The sequence below is a fragment of the Sylvia atricapilla genome, chromosome 6, assembly GCF_009819655.1.
Source record: "Sylvia atricapilla isolate bSylAtr1 chromosome 6, bSylAtr1.pri, whole genome shotgun sequence".
Classification (NCBI taxonomy): Eukaryota; Metazoa; Chordata; class Aves; order Passeriformes; family Sylviidae; genus Sylvia; species Sylvia atricapilla.
Window position 1 is genome coordinate 56,982,660 of NC_089145.1, and position 25,434 is coordinate 57,008,093.

Below are 25,434 nucleotides of genomic sequence, written 5' to 3' on the forward strand. Positions count from 1 at the left end.
CTTGCCCAAATAGGCATGTCATATATAGACCAAATATATGCATATCATATATAGACCAAATGAGAGAGTCAAGAGGAATTATTGCTTTTTGTGCTCAAGAATCAGAGACGTCAAAAACATAATTGCAGTTCACTGAATAATTTCAGACCTCTCCACAGTCAGATAGTTATAATTCCACTGTTTTTCACACAATGCTCCAGGCACTAAGGAATACTTAACTATTTTTAAAATATGTTTCTTACCAGACACTTTAAAATTTAAAGCAGATAAAGTGCAGTGACAGAAAATTCTGCTTGTCCATTGTGAAAGTAACTGCTTGCACTGAACTGCCTTAACAGGGAAATAAGAGGCCTAACTCCCTTCCTTGCTCATCTCAGAAAATCCAGACCTGGAAAATTCCTGAAGAGAAGCAGCAAGCATGAGATTATTTTTTTTTTTCTGAGAGCAGAAACTTGAGTCAGAGCTGTAACAACTGTTCAACCACAGCAGCTCAAGATCATCTGAGGAGCAGTTCTAGTTTCATTCTCCTTCCAAAGTGCTGCCTTATTTAGTCCAGCATCACCGGAAAATAAACCATTAACTCACCAGCAGCAGTTTGAAATTTACACAGGCCAGAGCAGGACAACCACTGCTGTCCTTTGGGAAGTTACTTAATGGTCAAAACATCTATTGTATGTTCTTCTCTATGCACCAGGTGCTGATGTTACAAGTGTTTGGTTGCTGGAAGAGAGACAAGAGGAGACAAGCTCTCCGTCCCTCTGCAGGAACAGATCCTACAGCAAATAAAGGTGTCTAGAGGCTTTAGATCAATCAAATCATCTTTAGAACAATGCTTCAAGGCCGAGAGACCATTCATCAAAGGGAATAAAATCTATTCCTACCTTGCTGTGGCAATGAAGTTCTGAAAACATTCAGGATTCACTCCTTCCTCTTCCTCTTCCTGTTTCTTTTTTGGTTGTTTCTGAACCATCTGCTCTGTTTCCTGTTAATAAGCAGTATCAGTAAGTGTCTCTATGTTCCATGGCATAGCTACAGCTCCCAGAATACAAAAACCAATTCCACAGGATCTAGAAAAAAAAGAACACTGCTATGTGCAACAACATGAATAAACATGGAAAGCCACAGAGACAACATCCTAAGCATACACTGGGTTCATTCCCCTACCTGACACAACTGATTTGCTGAGAAAAGGTCAAGTTCTCAAAAATATGTTCTGTTCCTTCAACTACACCCTTTGCAAGAACATAAGGAAGTATGGAAGGGAAAAAAAAAATCATTCTTTACAGGTACTAGGTCTCCTCTCCCCTTTGTTATTTCTGCCACAGAGTTCCTTTCAACAGCTTTTATTTGTGCATGTGTCCCAGAAGGAGACAGACAGAAGAAAGGAGGGAAAATGTATAAAATAATCTTAAAGAAATGGAAGGATGCCTGTAGAAAATTAACATATTTTCTACTATAAACTAGCAGTTCTCTTGAGTTAATTTCTTTTGTCAAGCAGCAAATTGCTGAGGGCTTATACCAAAACCTCGCATACCAAACCCCTTTGCTTTAGCAAAGACTAAGAAAGTAAAACAGTACAGGCTGTGGCAAACGTGTTTATACACTGAAATATACTGGAATAAATGGTAAGCCTTTGTGGGTGAAAATGGGAGCAAGTTTTCAGATACTAACAGTCTATTTTACACCAGTAGAATTGGCTGGCACCAGAGGTTAGATTGATACAAATATTTTTGTTCACTGAAAAAACCTTCAGACCTGTCTGAAATACCAGTATCAGCTTAAAAGCTTTATCTGACCAGACTTGACCTCCACTTCATTTCTTCCTGCTGTTATCCTGAGCATTCCCAGGGAAAAAAGGTCAGATACATCTTTTGAAACATAATTCAAGACAGGGAAGAAAAAGCTGGTTCAGGACATCTTCACCCTTTGCTACTTAAGTAAATGTCTGGATAGTATGTGATCTGTTTTATTTAATTTGCTGGAGCTGTATTCTTTTCTTCTGTGTCATTATAGATGATATATAATGGCAAGCAGGAGTCCCTACTAAATCTGAAGTTACAAGTCAATGAAAGAAGTCTTTATGTTGGAATCAGAAATCAAAAAAAACCTCACAGCCCAACAGACTCTCAAGGGCTTAAACACGTACGCCCTGAAACCTCAAGTGATATGTTCTCACTTGTTCTAACTGAGAAAATATGTTTATGCACTGATTTATTACCAGCTACACAGCTTTATTTTGTGAATTTACTCAAGAGTTAGCAGAAAATCCTAATGTTTGAATACAATTTAAGTGGAAATTATATCCAAAGCAGCTGCATTCCTCACTCACCACAGAGCCACCCAAGTGTTTTGTGGTTCCTCCTAACAGAGTACTTCAGTGAGCATTAGGCATACAAGGCACTCCCTGGAACAGACTCGGTTCAATACCAACCTTGATTAGACAGATCAAGTTACCAGATGTCAGTTCTGACAAGGTAATGTAAGTGAACATCCTCTCCTAACAAGTAGAAGCTTGGAGGCCTCTGCACAGCAGCCTCTGAAAGCTGAATTTCAATTACCCTTGTTCTAACACTGAAGAAATGCAAGGGGGCAAAGGAAAGGGGAAGTTGTCCTTGCTGAACAAGGATTAGGTTGAAACCACTATGCTAAGAACAACACCTCCTACATATAAAGATGTGAAAATTATTTAAATTAGGACCTACATCTCCTTAACGCTGAGCATGCAGAGTACCTTCCTGCAGATATGTCGCAGTCCTTCAGTATATCAAGTAAATAGTAAAATACATATTTCATGCTGTTCTGTAGAAAACAAAATATTTTTTAAGAAGCCCCATAAAAATCAGAAGTAGGAAGAGGCATTGCAAAGCACTAGAATCAAAGACAAGGCAAAGAAAAAGCACACTGCCAGTTAAATTCGACTTCATTTCAGCACTTTTTTATGTACATAATTACTGGCCTGCACATATTATGTAATAATACTGTTGTCTGTCTGATAATTTCAATGAAGTACCATTATTGGATGCCCAGCTGCAAGCAGATCATCTAAATAACAGAAGAGCGCCTTTGAAACAGAGAGCACGAGACGCTTTGTGAGAAGAAAAGAAAAATAAAAAAAAAAAATCTAAAAAAAAGAGTAAGTCACCTTGTTGTAAGAGATGATGAAGTCCCCCAGCTGGCGAGCCAGGATACGACGGCGGAGAGGCAATCCCACATGACGGCTGGGGAGCAGCAGGCTCAAGGACTGCCGAAGGTTGGTGGCAGCCCGCCTCAGAAAGCGGACGATGAGCTCCTGAAAGCAAGAGAGATGGAGTTAGCAACCTGCTATCTGCGAGATGTGGGGAGAAGAGAATGGAGATGCTACAGCAGGAAGTAACTAAGGATTTGCAGGAACTAACACTTTGTCCTGAGAAAATGTGCTGAAAAAACTGGCAGGCAAAAATATTCTCCAATAAGCACTTTTATTACTGCCCGATAAATCCAATGTAGGGGAGAAAAACAGTGGTGTATCTTGCCTGAGGTGGGTCAGAATTTGGAACACTTAAAAAGTGTTTGTCTCAAAAGCGTGGCAGTTAAAGGAAAAAAATAACCAACCAGCAAAATGCAATGAAACATAATAACCTGTAAAGTCCAGTATCTTAAGACATTGTTTCCAAAAACCCAACTGCAATGTGCTGAAAGAAGGCCTGTGAAAAAGTGCACTGACAAAAATCTCTCTCAGCAGTACCACAGGGAAGTGGATCTTGTTCAGATATGGGTAACCCCATTTCAAAATTTTTCATATATATATATACATACACTATTGACACATCCTCTCCACAGCAATAGATGCCTACATCTACAGCCATGTAATTCCTGTCCCTCACCATGTCTGTTTGACCTCTGGTGGGGGAAACATATGGCAAGGCAGATCCTGAGGCAAGATGCATCCTGTGGGTGTTTTGAACCCTTTCTGTCTCGCCTCTGGCTTTGCTTTTGCTTAGGAGTTCTGCTAATGCATAAATGAGCAGCCTCACAGCCAAACTATTGGATTTCACAGCTCGCCTCTCACTGCCATTACTCCAGGCTGGTTTGATCTGTTATTTCAAATATTATTCTTCAGTACAGCAGACAAAGTGACTCTCGAAAAGCCCGTTTTAATTTCCACTTGGAAAGAGCAGAGGTAACATTTTCCACTGAGTTGAATGATTATTCTTGACACACAATTTTATCTCTGAACTACATTGGCTGTTTCCCTGCAACATGCACTCAGTGAGAATATATGCAGAAAGCTCAAGAGCCTGCTGTACAAAGCTCTTTTAGGAAGGTTTGTGAAAGGACCTGGGCTTGCTGTGCTTTTAAAATGCACACATATCAAACACAGGACTTTAAAATACTTGTTGGAAAAATCCATCACTTTTACTTCCTCTTCTCAGTGGCTTTTACTTGAATTTCCTCTATGTAGAATGCAAGTAAGATTCATAAACACAGATGTCTGAACATATTACAACAGTACATAAGAGAAAAAGTTTAACTGGGTACCTGTTCTATTTGAGTAGATGAAGACTTTGTTTAATTTAGCAGAAACCAGACCCTGAAAAGTAATCTTACAAAACCTTCTAGAGAAGAATTCAAGAGCAGGTAAGCTTAGAAATCAGTGAAGGAGAACCAACAAGAGATCTGAGCAGCTTGAATGTCACTAAGTCCAGTCATTAAGAGCTGTTTATCATTGTTCTCAGGTCAGTAAGCAGTCCTGCCTCATCTGTGTATTAAAAATACAGCACTAGCAGCTAGACAAAGATGAACAACCGTCATCTCAGTTGGACTGCTGTACTTGGAAGGATGGGAACTGACCTCAAAACTCTCAAGGTAGATTGCAACTTGGCTTCTCAGTCTGGCCAACACAAAGCTTCTTACCATTTGCTCCTCCTCTTTGGCAGCCCAGGTAGGATTCTGGACCCGTTCACCAGTCCCCCTCATCAGTCGGAGCCGAACATGCTGCAGATAGGCAGAGAAAGCTGTACGAGCTTGTATTTTGCTGTGGACAAAAAGAATCAATCAGCTACCTTCAGAATAGGAATGGGAAGAGTTACAGCAGTCAGGCACAGCCTATGGAGCAAAGTACAGTCAGCAAGCACCTCCTAAGTGCACTAATGCTGAAACTCAAAGAAAGGAGGACCCCTTCACCCCACCAGCATTTTCACAAAGATGAGGTAGGTATTGCAGGAGGACATACAAAAGACAGCAGACACTCTCGAAGATTAATTCTAAAAGTGGAATGTTCTTCCTGCCTTTTACAGCCTTGGTTATTCTCTAAAAGCCAGTAACATGGACATAAGCAAAACTGTGTATTTTTTAAACAAAATCGAGGCTCTACTGGGCCTCTGTTTTCACAAACATTTTGAACACCACAACAACAGACCTTAAAATAAACAAAGGGCTTGGTACTGGTGCCAGAGTTATAACAAAGACCCTGTAATTCCCATTGGAAATGAAAGAATTAAATCTGTGAAAGTGAGCTCTTCCCCTGCTGGCTCAGGGATACAAGCCAAATTTCATTGAGCAAGGCACCACTGAGGAATGAAGGAACATCAGCAAAATCTGCTCTGCAGCTGGCTGAACATGTTGGGAAGCTGCAAGCATGAACTGAGGAGAGGGAGGGACACATAGCTTCTCATTCCCTCACAATAGTAGCCACTTCAGTATATGCATTTGTTGTGAGAGAAATTGCTGAAAGCTCTGCCTAATTATGTTCATTGTCCTCTTGGTCCAAACCCTACCCTCAAACATTCTGCTCTCCCAGCCTCTGCTCTTCCTCACAGTTTTCCCCACAGTTGCTAGAAGCTTTTCATAAGGATAATAGCAGCAGATTGGCTTTAGTGTCAGCAACAGATTTCCCTTTCTATCACAGGAAGTATCCTAATGTTCTGTAGAATTTTAAGTTTCATTTTAAACAAACTAGAGTTTTGAACCCATTACTTTCCTAAAATATTATTCCAGAATTTACTGTTCTAATAAATAGGAACCTCCTCTCACTACCCAGTCCAGCTTCACTTATGAGCAGTTTATAATTGCTTTTTCTTTCTCCAACATTGGCCTGTATTTAAATATAATCCCTGATGGGTCTCCCACCTTGAATGTCTTTATTAAAGTTACATCCTTTCATAGTTTTCCTTTTATTCGTGTGAACTATCCCCATCTGCCAGTGTCTTCTAACAAAGCACCCACAATGGTGACAATGAGACTGGCAGCTCACCTCCACCTGTGTTCTACTCACAATTTGCCTTCCATGAATATGGGTGATACAATACTCCACATGAAGTCTCAGAAGTATGTCAAGTGATAAACCCTGGAACACATTTGGTCTTTTCACGCATGCATGAGCTAGGGCTTCACAAACTTCCTCTGATCAACCAGCATGCAAGATATTTTTCCTTATAATTAATTTCTAGTTGATGAACATCCAGCTGACAGAACTTCTGCTCTAAATTATTAGTCCTTATGAGCATCCCATTGCACTTTGTTCTACTGAATTTCATCCTAGTTATATTATTTATATCCTCAAGGTCATCCAATTTTTCTCATATTTAGTGCACTACTTTTTTTCTCATGGTAATAACTCCCAAATGTTTTCCATCAAATTCCATTAGCACATTTGTACATTTTGTGTCATTCTCAAATTGATTATTAATATCAGCCTCAGACCAATTCCTGAGGAACCTCACCATATTTTTTCTACTTGTTCTCTGCTTTTTACGAATATACTCAAGTACTTACACGGTCCTTATGACTCCAGGTACATGAGTCCCTGAAATGCTATTAAAAACTCTGTGCAATTAAGCAATTAAGGCTTTCTGGTTTATAGGTCTGTAAAATTTCAGGAACACTATATTACAGTGTTACACAGAAACCATACCATAGCAGTACTTATAGAGATCGATGCATCAATTTAGGTAAGAATTGAAGATAAAATAAAATACATTGGAAGTATCCATGTATCAGCTTAATCATCAACTTTTGATGCTTCTGCAAGGTCACACAGGGCCAAAGGGAGTAAGCCAAAGACAAGTGCACAAGAGTCTCAAGCTAACATCCTCTGTTAATAGCTGTACTGCAGCAACTAAAACATCATGAAAATACCTGGTTGTAATTTCTGTCTTGCAGGAACTTCAGTGAACTCCAGAATGCACAGCAGGCCTTGTAACATCTCTGAGCTCTGCATGCTACTACTCACTACATCTACCTTTTCTTCCTACATGTGTGGAACATTGGGAGAACTCTGAATCCTAGCTGAGAACTGATACTCTCTATATCAGGCAACCACGTATCAGAAAAGGCTCTCACCTCAGCTCTCTAGAGCTGCCAGGTTTGGTTTAGGTACAACTCAAACATCTCATAAACTAGTTCAAGATTTGTGCTAGATAAGGAGCCCCCATTATCAACATTTTATCAGCACAATAATACAGGTCAACAATATTATCAGCACAATAATACAAGTCTTGGCCTGCTCCTGATACTTCTATGACTAAAAACTAAAGAAGGTTTTTGTTTAACACTGCCTTTACTTTGGTGGTGTATTTAAGGCTTTAAAATTGAGGGAAAAGTAACTTTTTCATTTTACTTCCTTGGGAATGGCACAGTTGGGGGATCAAGTTTCCTTAGACTATCATTTCTTTACCAGTAACACCCAGTGTGTGGAAGGTAGATCTTTCCTCATCAGGCTGACTAAAGGAGAGAGAATTCCTACCACTTACAAAAACTGACTAGAATGGGCCTCGATGAAAATTTTATTACTTCAGCCCCTCTGCCTGTTGAGCCCACAAGCAAAGCTTACATCAATGACAGATCAGATGGGGCCAAGCCCAGCACAATCCTGGAACATGAGGTCACCAGAAGCCTTATACCTTCTGTGGGGAATCCCAACAGTGCTGGGTGCTGAGCAAGATTCTGCCAGGAACATCAGACAGAGCTTATGTTCTTGGCAGGAGTCAGTTCTATATATACGTAGATATAGACACAGCATGGCTATGTTTATCCTCAAAAGAGGTTTCAGAATTTTCCCTGTCACAGCAGCAAATGTCCTTGCCACAATTAGACATCAGAACAATCCCCCAAAGCCATTGAATAATCCACAGTTTCTCCCAGAAACTAAACTAAGAAAGCAACAAGAAATATTTTCTCTACATCTGGACATTTTTCACCGAAAACATGATGCTGCTTCTTATCTAGAAGACGTAATGCCTTCCTACACAGATATATATGCTCATGCTTTTCTTTTTGGACGCTTTCTGTCCATCTGCAATTAGAGTTTTGCTACCCACATTCAAGGGGAAGATCATATTTCAAAATATCTTGTTAAGACCTTGCTTGGTGTTTTTCTCTAGAATTTCCTCCAGCACATCTCTTTTTTCTAAGAAACAGTCATGCATCAGAACATACTCAACTCCACACCATCATACTCAACAACATGCAATGAGATGTTTCAGTAATTTGTCCCTCTCAAATTACCTCCTCATCTTGCTCTCAGAAGGCAATGACCTTGAGCAGATATTACTATAAGAGGTAAAAATTCTACCATCAAAAATAAAAGTACAAAAATGAGAAAACTAATTTTATAGAGAGACAGCATTGAGATATTCCTATCCAACTGTTCTTGGATAATTTAACGTGTTTATAAGCACTTCTTGGCAAATACAGAGAATGAGAAGAAAAAATTTAGAATTCAGTAGCAGGCATCCTGCATTAAGGCAAAAAGACATTTTAGAAGCCTGAGCTGGCACAGAAAAGCTTCCATCAATAGATTAAAGAACAGCAATGGAAACCATAGGGTCACACTTTACACTGACCCAACAGGTCAGGAATTCACATAAACTGTCAGACTTTGCAATGGTCCCCCTTCTCTGCCAAGATGTTAAGGCAGACCATAGTTAAACAAAATTTCAGGCCCCTTTTCTAGGGTCTTCTTATCTCTTCACACTCATAACATGCACCCTCCATATTTTAACTTGTATTAGCTTCAAGTCAAAACTAGAGGTAATACACAGAAAACTCTCACCTCAGGTTTCCTTGCTTTTGAAGAATCTGAAACAAGTTAAACTGAGGTTCTGGGTCTTGTTTTTGTAGAAACGGCCCTTCTCCATCTCCACTTTTCTTGTCAAGTTTTTTTGGTAGCTTCTCCTTATCAGTAGTTTTCACTGAGTCAGAGACCTTTGGCTTGTTCTTCACCTGAGTGTCCAAAAGAGAGCAAACACTTCTATCAACGTCTTCATCTTCATCTGCATCCACCTCCTCTTCCTCCTCACTTTCCATGTCTGACTTGAGAGACAGCTTTGTTGGTTCTGATGTGCCTGTAGTAGAGGAGAAATCACTTACTTTTGTTAAGAATAAAGAAAGTGGAGAGGACTGTTCTACTATTTATATCCTTTGGTTTACCTCTAAACTCTTTTCTGCTATAGGGAAGGAACACCACCATTTCAGAACAGCATCTTAAGTATAACTGTTCTGTATTATGCTTTCTGTCTTTCTTCTTGTGTATTGAACACTTGAGAAGCCTATTTTTCCAAGATTACAGAATACAGACCAAGATTCTAGTTTCAACGTTACAAAAGAAAAAAACAATGCCCACACAAAATCAAAGAGGTAAAGACATTTTCCTATATTTTATCCTGATTCTTACATATATAGTGACATATATACACTCATACTTCATATATATATAAACACCTTTCTGTATGTCGTGTGTCAAATAAAACAAAGCTACAAAACCTAAACTTCCACACGTGCCAAGAAAGATCATATATCTTAACATAGAAGCAAAAATGATCTTATAACATCTCTCCTACTGCAGTCAGTATCACACAGCTATTAGAAAGAGTTTAGATAAAAGGCAGGCACATTCACTTGTGGGGGATCATTCACCTATGTACCCCTTTAAGTTTTTCCAACATCAGCTTGGACAGACTTCTCTTCCCAACAGCTTAAAAGTCACAGCTGTCTAGGAGAACCAATCTGAAAGGTCCCCTCTTTCTCTGAAAAGCTGAAGAATTACAGAGGCACACATACTGTCGAATTCTTTATCCAAAATGCAATAACAAGCTCATCTCCAAGCAAGCACTGATCACCTTTAATGATATACATGGGAGTGTGGAAAAATGGGAATGAAATTCAAGGCAGCAAACAAACAAGAAGCTCAGAACCAGAATGAAGTGAAAACTACTAACATTTGAAACCAAACAACCCCATTCACATACATTTCAAACGAAAAAGTCCTTTGCTTGCTTGTTTTTGACTAACTGCTCATCTAAAACTCTAGCCATGCATACCTGATGCACTTGTCTGTTCTGCTGTACCTTGCTGACGGTTCCGTAACTCCAGGGAAATGAGCTTTCTCTCATAAAAGAGAGCATGAGAGTCCACAGCTTCCAGCCTCACATCCGGCCTTCCATTGAGACCTGCTCTGGGAAGCACAGTACAGAGATATCCCTCAGTCTCCCTTTGTCTTTCTCTCCCTGATGATACAAGAGACCTAGTAGATCAAACTTCTTCAAGAAACATTCTTCCTGACATTTACCATCGGTCTAACTCTGCTCTAGTCAAGCCTGTAAATGTCTGAAGAGAGTCTTGCACGTACTTCACAGAATATCACCTTTCAAAGCCCCAAGACACATTCACCTAGTGTCATGCTTTCATGACTGAGCAGCATCATCCCATCATGCAACAGCTCAGGACATAATTAACAGAGGAAATTGCCAGAATACAAAACAATGAAGGGGAATGGAAAGAGAGGACATTGACACGAATCCAGTTGCCTGAACTATTTATGTAGACAGCTTGTTCTTCACTGATCAGATATAAGAATTTTAACACAATAAAAGTGAAAAATGTCAAACCCCCTACAAGTTCTAGTAAGTCAAGGGACAAGGAGCCCTGTCAGATTCCTTAAAGGGAATATACAAAAGTAACAATTTTCTGCCAGTGCACAAAGATACAGGAAAGTGCTCCTGATGATATAAGTAAAAAACAAGCATAGAAAATGTTTATTGTTTCATTTATCTTTCTAGGTCTAACAAAGTGAAAATATGAGTATATGAAGTCCAAAACCCTTGTGCATTACAAGATCTCTTGGGAGAGCTCAATGATGAGGCTTATCACGATGGCAGGAATACCAAGGTGTGAAGCCTATGAGGAGAAATTTTAAGGTACAATGAAAACATGAGCTCTTCACATGTGGGTATATTCTTTTCTCACTGCATTTATGTTTCTAAAATTATTTTCATGGATTTCAGGTAGAAAAGATGTTGACTCACAACTTAGAAGCTAAAGCTAAGGAAATCTAAATTTAGAATAAAAAAGCACAAATTATTTAATTAAGAAGCTATTTACCGAGATTTCCCAGTGATGAACTCTCTTTTCATCTTGCCCCTACAAAGAGAAAAAGGTCAAAAATTACTCTCCATCCTGGATCAGCCTTGATTAAAAAGCCTCCCTAGTCTTTCTCTCGTACAATGGAAAGACCATATTTACAGAATTACTTGTGAGTTCTATCTTAAAGGAGAAAAAAAAAAGGCTCCAAAAGAGAGCCCTGAGCAGCTGTACTACAACTGATATTTGCATTTGTCTGGCCTAAGCTGGAGAAGGCATCATTTAGTACTACTCTTTAGACACATCCCTGGATATACACATTGAAAAAAATTTGTACAGCACTGATGTTGGGAAGAGCTTCTGTAAATTGTCTCCTTTCTCAGCCAGCTTGTCTTTACTCAGTAGTTACTTCATAGTGGAGCTCAAATTTGCACAAGAATTGTTGAGAAGGAAGGACATGAAACATGCAGTGAAAGACCCTGCACACAACTCTCAGTGGAAGCTCAGCTAGTGGTATGACTGTCATTCCCACCAACCACAACCCAGAAAAAGAATCGTCAAATCATGATTGCAGAGGTCAAGACATAGAGATACTAAAACACTGCAGAAGTCAATTCCAGGGCTTACTTTCCATGAAGACAAGCTTTAATGTGATTTGAAATTTGAAACTGAAGGTAAGCTACCTATAATCCCTTCATAGAGAAACCTAAGTGCTTTAAGTTTTTTCATGTCTATAGTAATATTAGTACTAGCATAGTCCAACGATTCCCACGCTTTTTGAGTATTGACCTTTTTGCCCTTGGTTTCAGAAGAGCAACACAAATATATGAGCAACAATCACTGCCACACTAGAGAAGACATTCACAACTATCACCACCCCTGTAAATCCCAGGCTTGTGTCTGTAACATTGGATAAGTGTGGAATCAATCCTTTTTGTACTGTTTGTGCCCTTTACCTCTCTCCCAAACAGAGAAGTTTTCTACCTGTCCTTAAACAGACGTGTAGCCAGCATGTAGTTCATTGATGTCTTGTGCTCTAGAAAAGATCTAGGAAAAACAAACAAAAACCAGCATTATCATTATAGAGGTCAACACAATGAAAGGCAGCATAATACAGAAAAAAATGACCTCTAAAACAACATCCCAGAAGTGGATTCAGACAACATGCTGCACCACAACAGAAAAGGCAAAAGGAGAGCTATCATTTCTCAGCTGAAGTTCCTGGTGGTGCAAGAGACGAAGAAGACATTACAGACTGGAAAAATAAACTTAGAAAAGTGTAATATAGTATAACTTTCAGAATGAGTGAGTGCCCTAAGGTGTTTATGGCCTAATGACAGGAGTACACAGTATGCAGCTTGAGGATGCAAAAGTAGATCGCAAAAATCTCAAAGGAAGACACTTCTATTCTAACAGAAAAGCAACACCAGAAATAATGTCCAACAGCTTTCCACAGGGTTCAGTTAAGCAAAGCAGCAGCTGATAAAAACAAGGGATCAGAAAAGAGAATATTCAACACCCAAATAAACTCTGCCAAAGCTTTCAACACATCTTTCTGAATGCCAAGATGGCTGATCTACACATATCTAACAGAATAGCCCTCAGCACAGAGCATCAGTGCCATCCTATCAGATTTTTATTCTTACCCATAAAGTTCCCATGTTAATGGGGTAGGGAATATCCGGATGAAGCCACCTCTCCGTTCATTTTCCTCTCTCACTCGTCGAAGAACTTTGAGCTAATTGAAATAAAAAAAAAAAAAAAAAGAAAATAGCCAGCAAAATAGATAACAATGAAAAATGAACTTTCCAAAAATCTCTGAATTTCAGAAAGCAAAACCATTCAGTCCTGCAAATGGACTGGGTAGATAATGATATCCTTAAGGAATTTTGTCTTGCATTTAAATTCTGAAGGAGTCTATCACTGCTTCAAGCACATCTCTGCTTGGCATGATTGAGGGAAAGGGCAATATCAGCAGTAAAACTCAAATCCTGTTTCAAAAATTATACCTCTTCTGTCACATTTTTCATTTACATGCACTTGCTCTTTGTTGAGCAAAAAACCCCACACACTGCATGAAAGCCAAGGTAAATAAAAACTATTTATTAGCCTCCTTACCTCCTCCATGCTGAGGCCTATCACAGAGTTGCTGTGCCTTCCTGTTGCCTTTTCCCTGCCTAAGGGCATCGAGCTTTTAACTTCAGCATCACTGGCAGACATAGGACGGGTACGCTGTAGAGACAGTGTGAATCCAGATTTTTTTTTTCCCCTCTCTCAATTTTCACATTAAAAAAATTACATTCAAATTCCAGGACCCCATTCCCAGCAGGCTCTACACTCGAGAGCACTACAGCCAGAATTCACAATTCCACACCAGAGCTGTTGAAGAGTCCACACCTCAGATGTCACTAAGTGTGAATATGCAGATTCTTAGATTTTAGCACAGGAGGCACAATTCAGGCATCACTGCCAGTATTTACACCCCTGGCCCCTTCCAGAAAAACAGAAGACATACCAAAAGCAGCAAAGTCAGAATCCTCATCCAAGGGGCATTAGAGTCAGAATTCACAGGACCCAAATACACTTGGATTTACTCTCTGCTCTAGCTCTAGCCCTGTGCTGCTATATTAGAACAACAGAACTGTAATTCTCTGGTGAGATCAATGTTGCAGGGAAAAGTGCACCATCTGTTATTCTTTTGTTACCATACTGCTGAATGTCAACTTGCTACTTCTCTCACTTAACAGATACATCTTGCAGATGTACACAGCTACATCATGCAAATTTGCATAATTATGCAAATTTTTTAAAATAAGAAATGCAATAATTTGCAGACAGTGTCACTAAGCTTATTTTTAACCTGATGGGCAGTCCTGGCCAATTCTAACAAAAAGACAGGAATTCAAAACGTCTTCAAATCATCAGGACTATAAAATTTTAAAATCCATGCAAGACAAATCTTTGAACTTGTTCTCGAGTACATTTAAGATGGTCTTAGGCTCAGTTTAGATAAATTACCTCTGTAAAAACAGCACTAAAAGAGTCTACGGAGAAGGTCTCAAGCATTCATACTAAATTTGAAGTTTCTTTTAGCTCTATACTGAGCAAAGAATGCACAGAGAGGGCCTTAATCTAGAAAGAAAAGAAAAACATGACAGAAACCTTAAGGTGGGTAAGTCCAGGGGAACATCCCATACTGCTCAGATACAAAAAAAAATCCATGGTAAGATCAGGATGCATCTTTATTTGTAAAGACTATTGGAATTGAATTCCATTCTCTCCGTTTCATTAGAAATGGCAACCAGCTATTCAGAATCTGTAGATGAAGCAACAGCAAAAGCAACAGGCATTGCACTGGAATAGGTTATATTGCAGTGATTGGCACAGAAAAATCCAAAGATAAAACAGACATAGGCACCAGCTGAAACATTTTGCTAAGCCTAACTAAAACTGATTAAAAAGAGAAGAGAAAACAAGACAATCCGGATGAAAAGGCAGGAGACACAAACATATGCAGAAGAAATAAAAATGCCAGCAATAAAACAGGTTTGCTTGATGCTGTGGATGGCACTAAGTTGAAAGATTTTAGTCTTTCTTTCTAAGTTTTCTTCCATTTCAAATCCACAGCTCAAAAACTTTGCTTAACAACTTTCTCTAAAACCTGATAGGGTAACCCTCTCTTAAAAACCACTTCCTGGCACTACTGTAACAATCCATCATCATGTGAGAACTGCTGCTCAGAAAGAATACTACAGGTAATTCTTCATCCTATTGAATGATCTGCTTTACTAAGAAAACACTTCAATGAAATCATCTCCATTGTCTCAATATAACAGACATGATTCCATTGATTACAAACAGTAAATGTATGTCTATGTATTGGCAGCTCTGACTCCTCCCTAAGAACAAAACCACGTTGCTGTCAAAATGCTAGAGAAAACTCTATCTTTGCTAGACTTCCTGCACAAACAGTTTTTTTCCACGTTTCACTACAGAATACCCTCTGGCTGTAGCACAGAAATGTCTCCAACTTCACAAAGATCTTGTTTCCTCTTTGACCCAGCTTATCTATAAAAGTATGGATAAATCCAACCACTCTGGTGTATCTCCAAATTCTGCAAGTATCCTTGGTTCCCAAATAATGTTTCTAATTTAATAAGCACTGACAGCAGCTGGCACAAAGATCCTTCCTATTCTCTACAAAATCTTGTTATTTAGTGAGACTCTTTCCTCTGAGTCTCAGCTAAACTTACTCAGAATGACAAACAACAGTGAATACACTGAAATAGGTTCTCAAGATGATTCCATGCATTCTACCTTCCCTTCTGGATGAGGAGACCACATTAAAAAAAAAAATTAAAAAAATTCTACTACATTTTTGCAGGAAGCCCAGCAGCAAAATAATACCTAACATGTCCCCACATGGCCAGGTGCTCAAAATTGTAAACTAATATTGATTTGTCTATGTGACTTGCAAGAAGGGTGACAAATACAACAAGATAGATCAGTCTCACTTCAGTACACAATAGTCCCATACTTTTCCATTCCCTTTAAGAAATACTTTTCTCTGCATCTATTTTGACCCAGTCCACCCTCAAATTTTTGAAGTATTCTTCAGAAGACTGCCTCACAGAAAAAAGATTACTTCTCTTGTAGGGCCACCTGAATTTTGCCTGCATAGATTCTCCTGGGCTTACCTCATCATTCAGACTTTAGTTTTAAAAACTTTGAGGGATTTGATAAAGCTAGCCCCTCAGCATGCTTCACCTACTTTTTTTTTAAGCTGCTAGAAGTGATGTAAATATTTTTTCAACATTTGCTTTTGCCACATGGAAACATGCTAGTGCCATCTCCTCTTCTCATGTTGACTTCCCTCTCACCCTCCCCACCCCTGCCCCAGGTTACTCTAACTGTAAAATATATCTGGGGATTAATTATGCCAAAAGCATTGTACACATTAACATTTGAAACCAGAGCCCTTATACAGGTGATGGGAGCTGAAGGGTACTTACCAATCTACTGTTTGCTGCTTGTGACTGTGCAGACACAGGACGCTGCAAGAGACACACAAAGAGAATAAAAATCTTTTGTTCTCCAAGACACTATGATCCCTGCCCAAGTTGCTGAAGACTGGCAAGTACCCTAAAGAAACCAGTATAAGCAGAGTGGTGAGGCACTGAAACAGGTTGGTCAGAGAAATTGTGGATGCCCCAGCCCTGGAACTGTTCAAAGACAGCTGGACAGGGCTTGGAACAACAACCTGGTCTTGTGGAAGGTGTCCCTGTCCATTGCAGTGGGATTGGAATTTGATAACCTTTAAGTTACTTTCTGATCCAAACTATTCTATGATTCTGTGATAACTGAAGTCCAGAGATAAAGCTAATCACTTATACCATCTCAGTTCTGATCTTCCTCATATCCTGCAGAAATGTATCCTGTCCCCACTCCAAACACAGCACTCATTCTTACCATGTATGTGCTCAACTGTGCAGAATGCATCTGGACATATGGTTTTCAAAAGCACACTGAACTCAACTGTGATGACCAAAATTCATACTTCTGTAAAATAAGTCACCCATATAAAAATATTTAATAGCTATGCATCAAGGAGAAACAGATGCTGTCAAATAAAATTGTTCATAGAACGGAGGGGAAGAAAAAAGAAAAAATCCCGTAATTTTGCAAGTAATTTCATTTAAATATCTCAACAGTATTCCAGTTCTTGTGGAGAAACAAGACACTATTTAACACTCTAGCATAGGTGTAGAAACATCACAATGTCAAGAAGTACTCTGTATTACTTACGTGGTATCAGGCCTACAAGTAAAACCAGTTTAAGGACAGGGACAAGTTCAAAAGAAAACAATCATCACTGGAGCTTAGATTTCTCTTGCCTTCAGTGGTATTCAGGCTGAGTTCCTCCTCTCCAACACCCAAGAGGCACAAATGGTGTGAGAAAGGATTCTCAGGAGACTTATTTCTAGCTGTACTACTGACAAGTTCTCCTCTACAGTTGGTGTATTCAAAACAGATCAAGGTCCCTTCACTGCCTACAATTAATTGAAAGAGCTCCAACCCAAATCAAGAAGAAGTTACAAAGGAAGCAGCTAAGTTGTCCATTTCCCTAGAGAAAGAAACAAGGAGTCAAACCAAATAAATTGTACAATAAAGTTGCAGTCCAGTCTGGTGAAACTCAGAATAAAAAAGTAACCATCTCAAGACAGCTATTCAAGAGAAGTCTCAAAAGCACTGGTACCAACAGTTCTTTTCCAAGCAGCCATTTTTACAATTATTAAAAACAGCCTATGTGAATGATCAAAACTTAAGACATCATAAAGGAGGTAAGAAAAAACAAAAGATATTCCATATAGCCCTTTGCAACAGAGAATTGGAACAGGTATCAAAAATCCAAAACTCCTAGATAAAATGTATTCAGCAAAGAACAAGCTAAAACACCGACTTTTAGGGATCATGGAAAGACCTAAACATCTATTTAGCCATGGGATTTCAACTTAAGCACTTAAGAAAAAAATGCTGTAAAACTTTATCACTGGATTACAAACCTGTTCCTGTTACACACAGGTTAGGGGAACAACCCTAATCCCGTCTCATTACCAATGTGTTGTCATGCAAACCTTTGCACTTTTCAACTGGCCAGCATTACATCACCTTGTGGGTATTTGTTAAGCCAAACAAAAGCATCCTTAAATGTCAATGCTTTACAACAGCATAATTTTCTGAGACTGTCTTGTATAATTTTGTCAAATCATCAGGATCTGATCACATTACTCGAAGAAAGAAGGGTACTTTTTTTGGAATGGTTCCTAACTTAGCTCATGTACTGTTTGTCTGCTACAAAGAGCACCTATGCAGTCAGAGGGATCTGTATTTAAAGAACTATTTTATTTGTCTTAGAAGTTTCAGACTCAGACATGCATCCTTAAAGACACTCAAATCCCATTTTATAGCTATATGCCTCTCTCACAGTGACTAAAGACTCTAAGTTTTACAAGAGACAAAATATTGCAATTTCTGTGAGTTTTCCCTATACCAAAATGGACAGTGTTTTGGTTCCCTGTCGCTGAGCAAAATGACTAGTCATTTCCTAACTGAACACAAGCTACACGGTCATGCTGCATGTTCACCAGAGCACCATCAGCTGCAGAGATGTCAGAGAACACCATCTGCCTATTTGCCTGAGGAGAAATGAGTTGAAAGTCCAAGCCACATAACAGATCTCCCTGCCTTTTGTGAATGCTCCATTTCCACAGATATTTATGGAATCCATTTCATAGACAAAAAGAGATCGAGAACAACTGCCCTTCAACATTACAAGGCTGAGAAAGCACTACCTCAACAGAAAAGGCAAGGGGCAGACACAGAAAGCCACATGAGGTCTCAGTCCAACAATCCATGGGAAAGAAAGTGAGATTCCAAAAGAGAATGGGAAAGAAACCTTGAACTTCAAATGCAAGAAGTTGTTCACCTAGAAAGAGGTCTTGGACACATTCATAAAGCTCTAGGGTTCTGGGAGCTTGTCGTCCACAACAAAATCAAAGTGGTTGAAAAGCCCAGAACTCAGGTGTATCCCCTGAGTCTCTGAGAGCCACAGAATGGTTTGGGTTGGAAAGACCTTAAAGGTCATCTAGGTCCAACTCCCCTGCCATGAGCAGGGAAGCTTCCACTAGACCAGGATGCTCAAAGGCCCATCCAGTCTAGTCCTGGGATTAGGACTAGACACCTCCAGGGATACAGAGTCCACAAACTCTTTGGGCAACATGTTTCAGTGCCTCACGACCCTACAGTTAAAAATTTCATTTTCTGTAGTTATGCTAGAAATCCAGATGATCTTGCTCACTGCCTCTCACACTTGTGAGTCAAATTCAGTGAGAATTACTCCCTCCTATGCTCCTCAGCCAGGCCTTGTAAAAGTCACTTACCTGCAACTTCTGATATGGATTTCTTCTGAGAGATTCAGAGGAATGATAAATGGACCGGCTTGACCGCTGGCACGGATCCTGGCACACAAGGCCTATGGGCACCAAGAGCCACATGAGAACTTTAAGACAGACAAACCCTGAAATATAAATCTAGCATTCCTGTTCACAATCTTTGTCTTTACATGACCTTCTTGTCTCTGCCCCAAGACCAATAAGGATGCTTTTGTTTTTTATACCTTACTTTGTTTAATCCTAAACTATAATTGCATTACTTTTTTTTTAATAAAAAACTTGCTTCAAGACCAAGTATTTAAATCAATGAATGGGTTACTGAACAGCACCACAGAGACAGACTTGGTTTTTTAAACAGCTGAGCAGAGTACCTGATGACAATACTACTTCTTTCACTATTGGGGTAAATTGCATCAAGCAACTAAATAGAGATGCAAGGCACACTGTGCTCTAGACAGTATTCCAATTCTAGTAACCCAACCAAAACCCACACATTCAACCTAAAAATTGCATGAATACTAACTCTGAAACCTAAAGAGAGTGCAGTGTCTTCAAATACCAAATTAGGGACTCTTAAAACCACCTAAGCATCACAAAGAGATGATTATTCTGAAATTGAAATGTCCATGTATCACTTCTCAATGCTAAATACAGCTGCTCTCCTTAACTAGAGTTCACCTCTATTATACTCATCTAGTAACATGCAGCTCATAAACCTGCCTTTTACTGGTTTTAAATGAGGGAAAGATTGAAGGATTTTTTTTTGTTTCACTCACCTACAAGAGTGAACATATCTGAGAGCATGCTAGCTTTGATCTTCAGGTCCAAGGGGGAATCACTGTCCCCACATGCAACAGAGGATAATAGGAATTATTTTTCTGGCATTAAATGAGAGGAATGCATCAGTTTTCAGTATATCTCCTAATACAGTTTCTTTACCTTCTTAAAACAGATAAAAACAAGAAGAAAATTAGGTGGTTTTCACATACATAGATAAAGATCAGAGAGCAATGGAAATTATCTGTTCGTCCTTTTTCCACAGCTTTTAGTGTCCTGATGCAGACACATATCGCTTTGTTTAAACTTTCCTTAGGGATAGTAACATTTTCTTTGAATGTATATGTTACATTTCATGAAGTAGATAAAAGTTGCTGTTATAGAATTCTTAAAAACCACACTTAACTATGCCTCTTTCACATAAAATCATAGCTGAGAGATCTACAAAAATAAATCCTCAATTTCCATTAGAGCATGAGGGTCAACATAAGGGCCAAGTCAACACTTACTCTTCAGAATTTATCTGATAAGAGTACTAGAAGAGCCCAAGAGCTCCTCTACATACTCAAGTAATGTGTAACTGATTGAACTCTGCTTGGACTCCAAATTCTTAAAGCTTCTATCAGCCAAGAAGATTGAAATCCAACACAATAGTCTGACAGAGTTCCAAAATCTATCTATGATGACAGATTACGAAGCATTAACAATGATGACGGAAGAGAAATAATTAAGAAGTAAATGGAATCCAAACTGGGCTCTTTCAAAACCTACTGCTGCAAGGCTTGTTTATCCAAAGGAAAAAAAAAAGCAAAGGAATATCCTGTCTGTCAATTTTGTTCCAGCTGTGGAACAAAATTTGCAGGCATCATGAAATCATGCCCTCCTAGGACCACAAGTTTCAAGGACAATCATCTCTAGCAACAGTCCCTGCCACTTATTAAACTGGGAATCACTTACCAGGCCAATGATGGTGACAGGTTCACTTCCAACAGCCAGGGTTTCAGAGTGTCATCGATAAGGACATCAAAACCATATAGCTCTGAAAACACAGCAAACACTAAGGTCATCTAAGTTCACTTTATTACATCTTTAAGCATCCAGGTAAGGTCCAACATTTGTCTCCACTAAATTATATATGTTAAATCCAGTAAACTCTCTAGGGACAAACAAATAATAACATTCCTCAAGTAGAAATTTTCACTCCTCAGAATCAAACTTACATAAATATGTTCTGCCCGTGGGGGAAAAAGGGGAACAAAAATATTAGGAAAGTATTATACAGAAAAATAAAAAACTCTTTATTGCCTACAAGCTGTAATTCACACAGAACTCTACTACTTGCTTTCACATAGAATCGACACAAGCATAGCAGGTTCAATCTCCTTCTTCCACTGCATCCTGGAAACAACAAAACTTCATTCTCCTTCCCCCTTTTTAATCCCTTTATTCATTGTTCCAGTCAGCTAGAGAAAATCTTGCTTCTTTCAAGCATCAGCTTCTTTTCAAGTATTTTTGTATGTTTTCTACAATATCCCCATGGGGTTACACAGCAGACTTCTCCTCAGCAACTCCATCTACATGGACAACCTCCCATAACATTTTAGCTTATTGACAGCTTGCCACTTTGCAGCAACCATAACAAAAATATTTTTTCCTTAGTTTGTAAAATATTCATAACATATTACATCTGCTAGATGTGTTCTGCTCTACACAGGTCAGATTGAAGCCAGCTTCCCATTCCAAATCCGATTTTACTATTTCACTCTCTATACACATTTTCTCTAGTTTGGAAAGAGTTACAAGAAAGATGCTACACAAAGATGAGTGTAAATCAGAAGTTGGCATTAATGCAACTCCTTCTTCCAGCATTAAGAAATAAACTTAATAATCATCAGGATAACTTAAGAATTTTTTAAAAAAGAAAACACCACAAAACAGAGTATTGGCAGAGAAGGATTTTCATGGAATTAACCAGTTCCCTAGTGCCTGAAATAAAAGCAGGATAACTTCTTTGCCATGTTTCTTTCCTTGAATTCTGGCCTTGGCCTTTTATCACCTGCCTGACATTGATGGTGACTCTGGGGAGCTGGACTGCCTGACAAGATCTTCCCATATAGACAGCTGTGCAAAAGCCCATGTAGCTTACAATGGGGCGGGGGGGGCTTGGAAGGGAGGAAATGGCAGAAGAGTGAGCATTGCCTGCTCACTCTTCTGGAGTCTGCAGCCAGACATTGAATGGGGAACAAAACAGCAGAGAGTTAAAGAGTTGGTTCACTCCAAAGAAATTAGGCTGAATCTACATTTTGCTCTCTTGCTCCCCAGACAGGAATGGCTGCAGTAGGGGGAAAAGGAGAAGGTGGGGATGGTAAGTATAAACATTAGCAAAGCATTTTGACCAGGAGAAATTTCTGATTACTTTAATACATTATTTCAAAATACAATTTCAGGTTTGGTGAAGCACAGAAAACTTAGCAGCTCATGCCCAAGGCAGAGAAGCAATGAGTGGGCCTGCAGCAGCTGCTGCTCTGCAACCTCCCAGCCCCAGTCAGGAAGCAACTCATTTTGTTTTGACTAGCTCCTGCTTCTTTTGCTGCTGGCCATTCCCTTCCTTGGCCCCTCAGAGGCCCTTTCCTGGTATTTTGGCTCCTCTGACTTTGTCCTCTCCCACACAATTCTCTTGCAAATTGCCTGCTCTTTAAAGCTCCATCTTTCCCACCCAGTTACTCATCCTGTCCACTTTTTCAAATACATATGGGAAACCTTCTGACCTCAACTAGCTCTAACCATGCTGCTGGAGCTTCACATTCCTTTCTCTTATGTTTGCCTTATTTATCAGGAAAGTAAGTTCTTCAGGGTATCCCTGTTGACTCAATTCTGTTGTTAAACATGGATTCTAACACCACTTGCAATGACTTAGGGTCTCCTAGGAAGTCTCCACTGTTGCTCCATAATGCCCCAAGCTTCACATATTCTGAGTCATATCTACAAGCCCTAGAGAGATGTCTCTGCTACCAAAGGGCATCAGGAGCTATGTAACATCCATGTTCTGGCAACTGAGTCAAGCCTTGCAGATTCCATGTAGGGCTTAGCACAAAGATCTGCTCAACAGTCAGAAGTTTACCCAGAAATATCTTGCTGACCCTCTTCCACATTTGGAAAATGTACTTCCTAGATAAAACAAGCAGTCATAGTACCCTCTTCACTGTGAAACTCCACTACTGCTTTATAAAATAAATACATAGGCAGGACAAAGATGTGGAGTCATATGAACATAGGATAATAAAAGTACATACTCTGCAATTATCAACTTCAGCAAGGCTGCCATTTCACTCTGCAGAGAGAGTAAAGAGAACAACTGAAAGAGTAAAATATGCCTCACACTGTGGCAATGGAAGTCTCAAAACAAGGCATCTAGTGCCACTATTGTTACTAAGGGAAGAAGGGAAGGAACTAAGATACCAAGTTTCCATAGTGTTTCTCTTGCTACTAGTCCACAAAACCCCTGCACTTTGCTAAAGACTGGAATTATATCAGAAGGTACCAAGAGTTTCCAAGACTCCTCAGGAACAGCCTCCTCTAATCCCCACAGAGTAGGCACTGCTGACTGAGCTTCCCATCCTCCCAAAAGAAAGCCCAGCTTCAGAGTGCAGTCTAACAGCAACAGTTCAGCCAGAGACTTTTTTGCCAATGACATTATCTAAGACTAAGTCAAAGTCTAGTGAGGTAGTCTCAGGCTTTTTGGTTGTGGTAAACTCCCATGTGTTCCAAGTTTACCTTATAATCCTCTCCAAGACTGCACCGCACTCTCTTTTACACAGTATCCCCAAAGAATATGTTATTCTCTGTAAGTATAGAAACTAGGTCACAAGTGATATAGCACAGTAGCATAAACAAATTTTTCATGATTTTGCATAGCATGAATAAGCTCAGTTCCTAAAGCTTAGTCACTGCAATTCTGGTCTTTCTTTGCAGCTTGTTCCCAAGAGAAAAAAACAAACAAACAAACAAAAAGCTTTACTGCAAAGTACATACTCTACAATTAAATGGAGACAACCTGAAGTTATGAAGGGACACAAACAGTGGGAAAAAAATTTGCACAGCATGTAACTCTTTTGACATTGCAACAAAAAACCCATCTCCTGGTTTTATGCAGGAGCACATTTATAGACATTTCCAATGAAAGGAAACTATGCCACTGAAATAAGTCTTCCATTTTTCTTTCCTACTCTTTCTGTTCTTATATTATTTCCTTTTTTAAGAGAACTTTATTTTAACAGAGAAAGGTTTTATCTCTATGTTATTACAGAAAAGGACCCAACAAGAGAGGACAAAATTATTCCACATGTTGGTGTTCTTGCCCACTTCATGAGATGCAGCTTGCACCACCCAGAGTCTGTCATGCCAGCTCAGCCAAATATGTGACTGCCTCCCTCTGAGGCACTCTCTGCACTCTAGGTAACCAGAGAAAGCCTGTCACTCACAACAACACTTCTCTGCAGAGAACCTTACTTCTACTGAAGCACGAAGGACAATTATTCACATTCTCAATAAAAGTCTTCAAAAGTGGTTTAATTTAAAGGTACATACATAGAGTCAGAGACTAACTTAAGGTAGAAGGAACCCATAAGGATCCCTGAGACCAACTCCTCCTCCTCACATGACTACCTTAGACTAAACCGTATGATGTAAGGGATCATCCAGATGTTCCTTGAATTGGGACAGGATTTGTGCTGGGGAGCCTGTTCCAGTAACTGATCACCCTCTCTGAAGAATCTTTTCCTGACATCCCACCTGAACTTCTCCTGATGCAGCTTCATTCCACTTCCTTGTATCCTACCACTGGTCACCAGAGAGAGGTGATCAGCACATCCCTGTCCACTGCCCTCCTTGAGGCAGTTGTAGACTGCAGTAAGGTCACTCCCCTCAGCCATCTCCAGGATCAACATGCCAAGCAATTTCAGCTTTTTCCTGACACTCTTGCCTTCAAGACCTTTCTCCATCTTCGTTGTCCTCCTTCTAGATAAACCACTGCTTTCTTTGTTGAAGCAAAGATTACAACTGAGCTTAGCATCATCTATACCAAAATCAGACTCAGAATAATCTTTCAACTCTGAAGGAGGAAAAGTTAGTAAGGCCAGCTTCAAGCTATCATCATAAAAGGGGAGTCTTGGTGCAAATTGAGCTGCCTTCATAATCCTAGTTTTACTGAGTAAATAAAATATCACCTATAAGGTATAAACTTGTTCAACCCAGTGTGTGATACCAGAGTGAGCAAAGAGGTTAATATGCCAGTAACGCTTTAGGACATTTTTTAACTTCCCTTACAAAACTGAGGAATATAAGAGTAGATATGCAGCTACTCAGTACT

The 25,434-nt window shown here is 39.5% G+C and overlaps 1 protein-coding gene across 1 annotated transcript in view; it reads right to left on the bottom strand.

Annotated features, from left to right (window-relative positions):
- The window catches only part of TTLL5 (tubulin tyrosine ligase like 5), a 123,661-nt gene that overhangs the window by 69,006 nt on the left and 29,221 nt on the right, over nt 1–25,434 (bottom strand). Inside the window, exons 13-25 of the mRNA XM_066322020.1 lie at nt 21,024–21,105; nt 20,066–20,127; nt 19,278–19,369; nt 16,350–16,391; nt 13,456–13,569; nt 12,984–13,075; nt 12,322–12,384; nt 11,359–11,397; nt 10,299–10,432; nt 9,032–9,323; nt 4,894–5,014; nt 3,143–3,289; nt 882–982 (exon numbers count right to left, since the gene is read on the bottom strand). Coding sequence (XP_066178117.1) covers nt 882–982; nt 3,143–3,289; nt 4,894–5,014; nt 9,032–9,323; nt 10,299–10,432; nt 11,359–11,397; nt 12,322–12,384; nt 12,984–13,075; nt 13,456–13,569; nt 16,350–16,391; nt 19,278–19,369; nt 20,066–20,127; nt 21,024–21,105 — 1,381 coding nt within the window. The remainder of the gene's footprint in view (nt 1–881; nt 983–3,142; nt 3,290–4,893; nt 5,015–9,031; nt 9,324–10,298; nt 10,433–11,358; nt 11,398–12,321; nt 12,385–12,983; nt 13,076–13,455; nt 13,570–16,349; nt 16,392–19,277; nt 19,370–20,065; nt 20,128–21,023; nt 21,106–25,434) is intronic.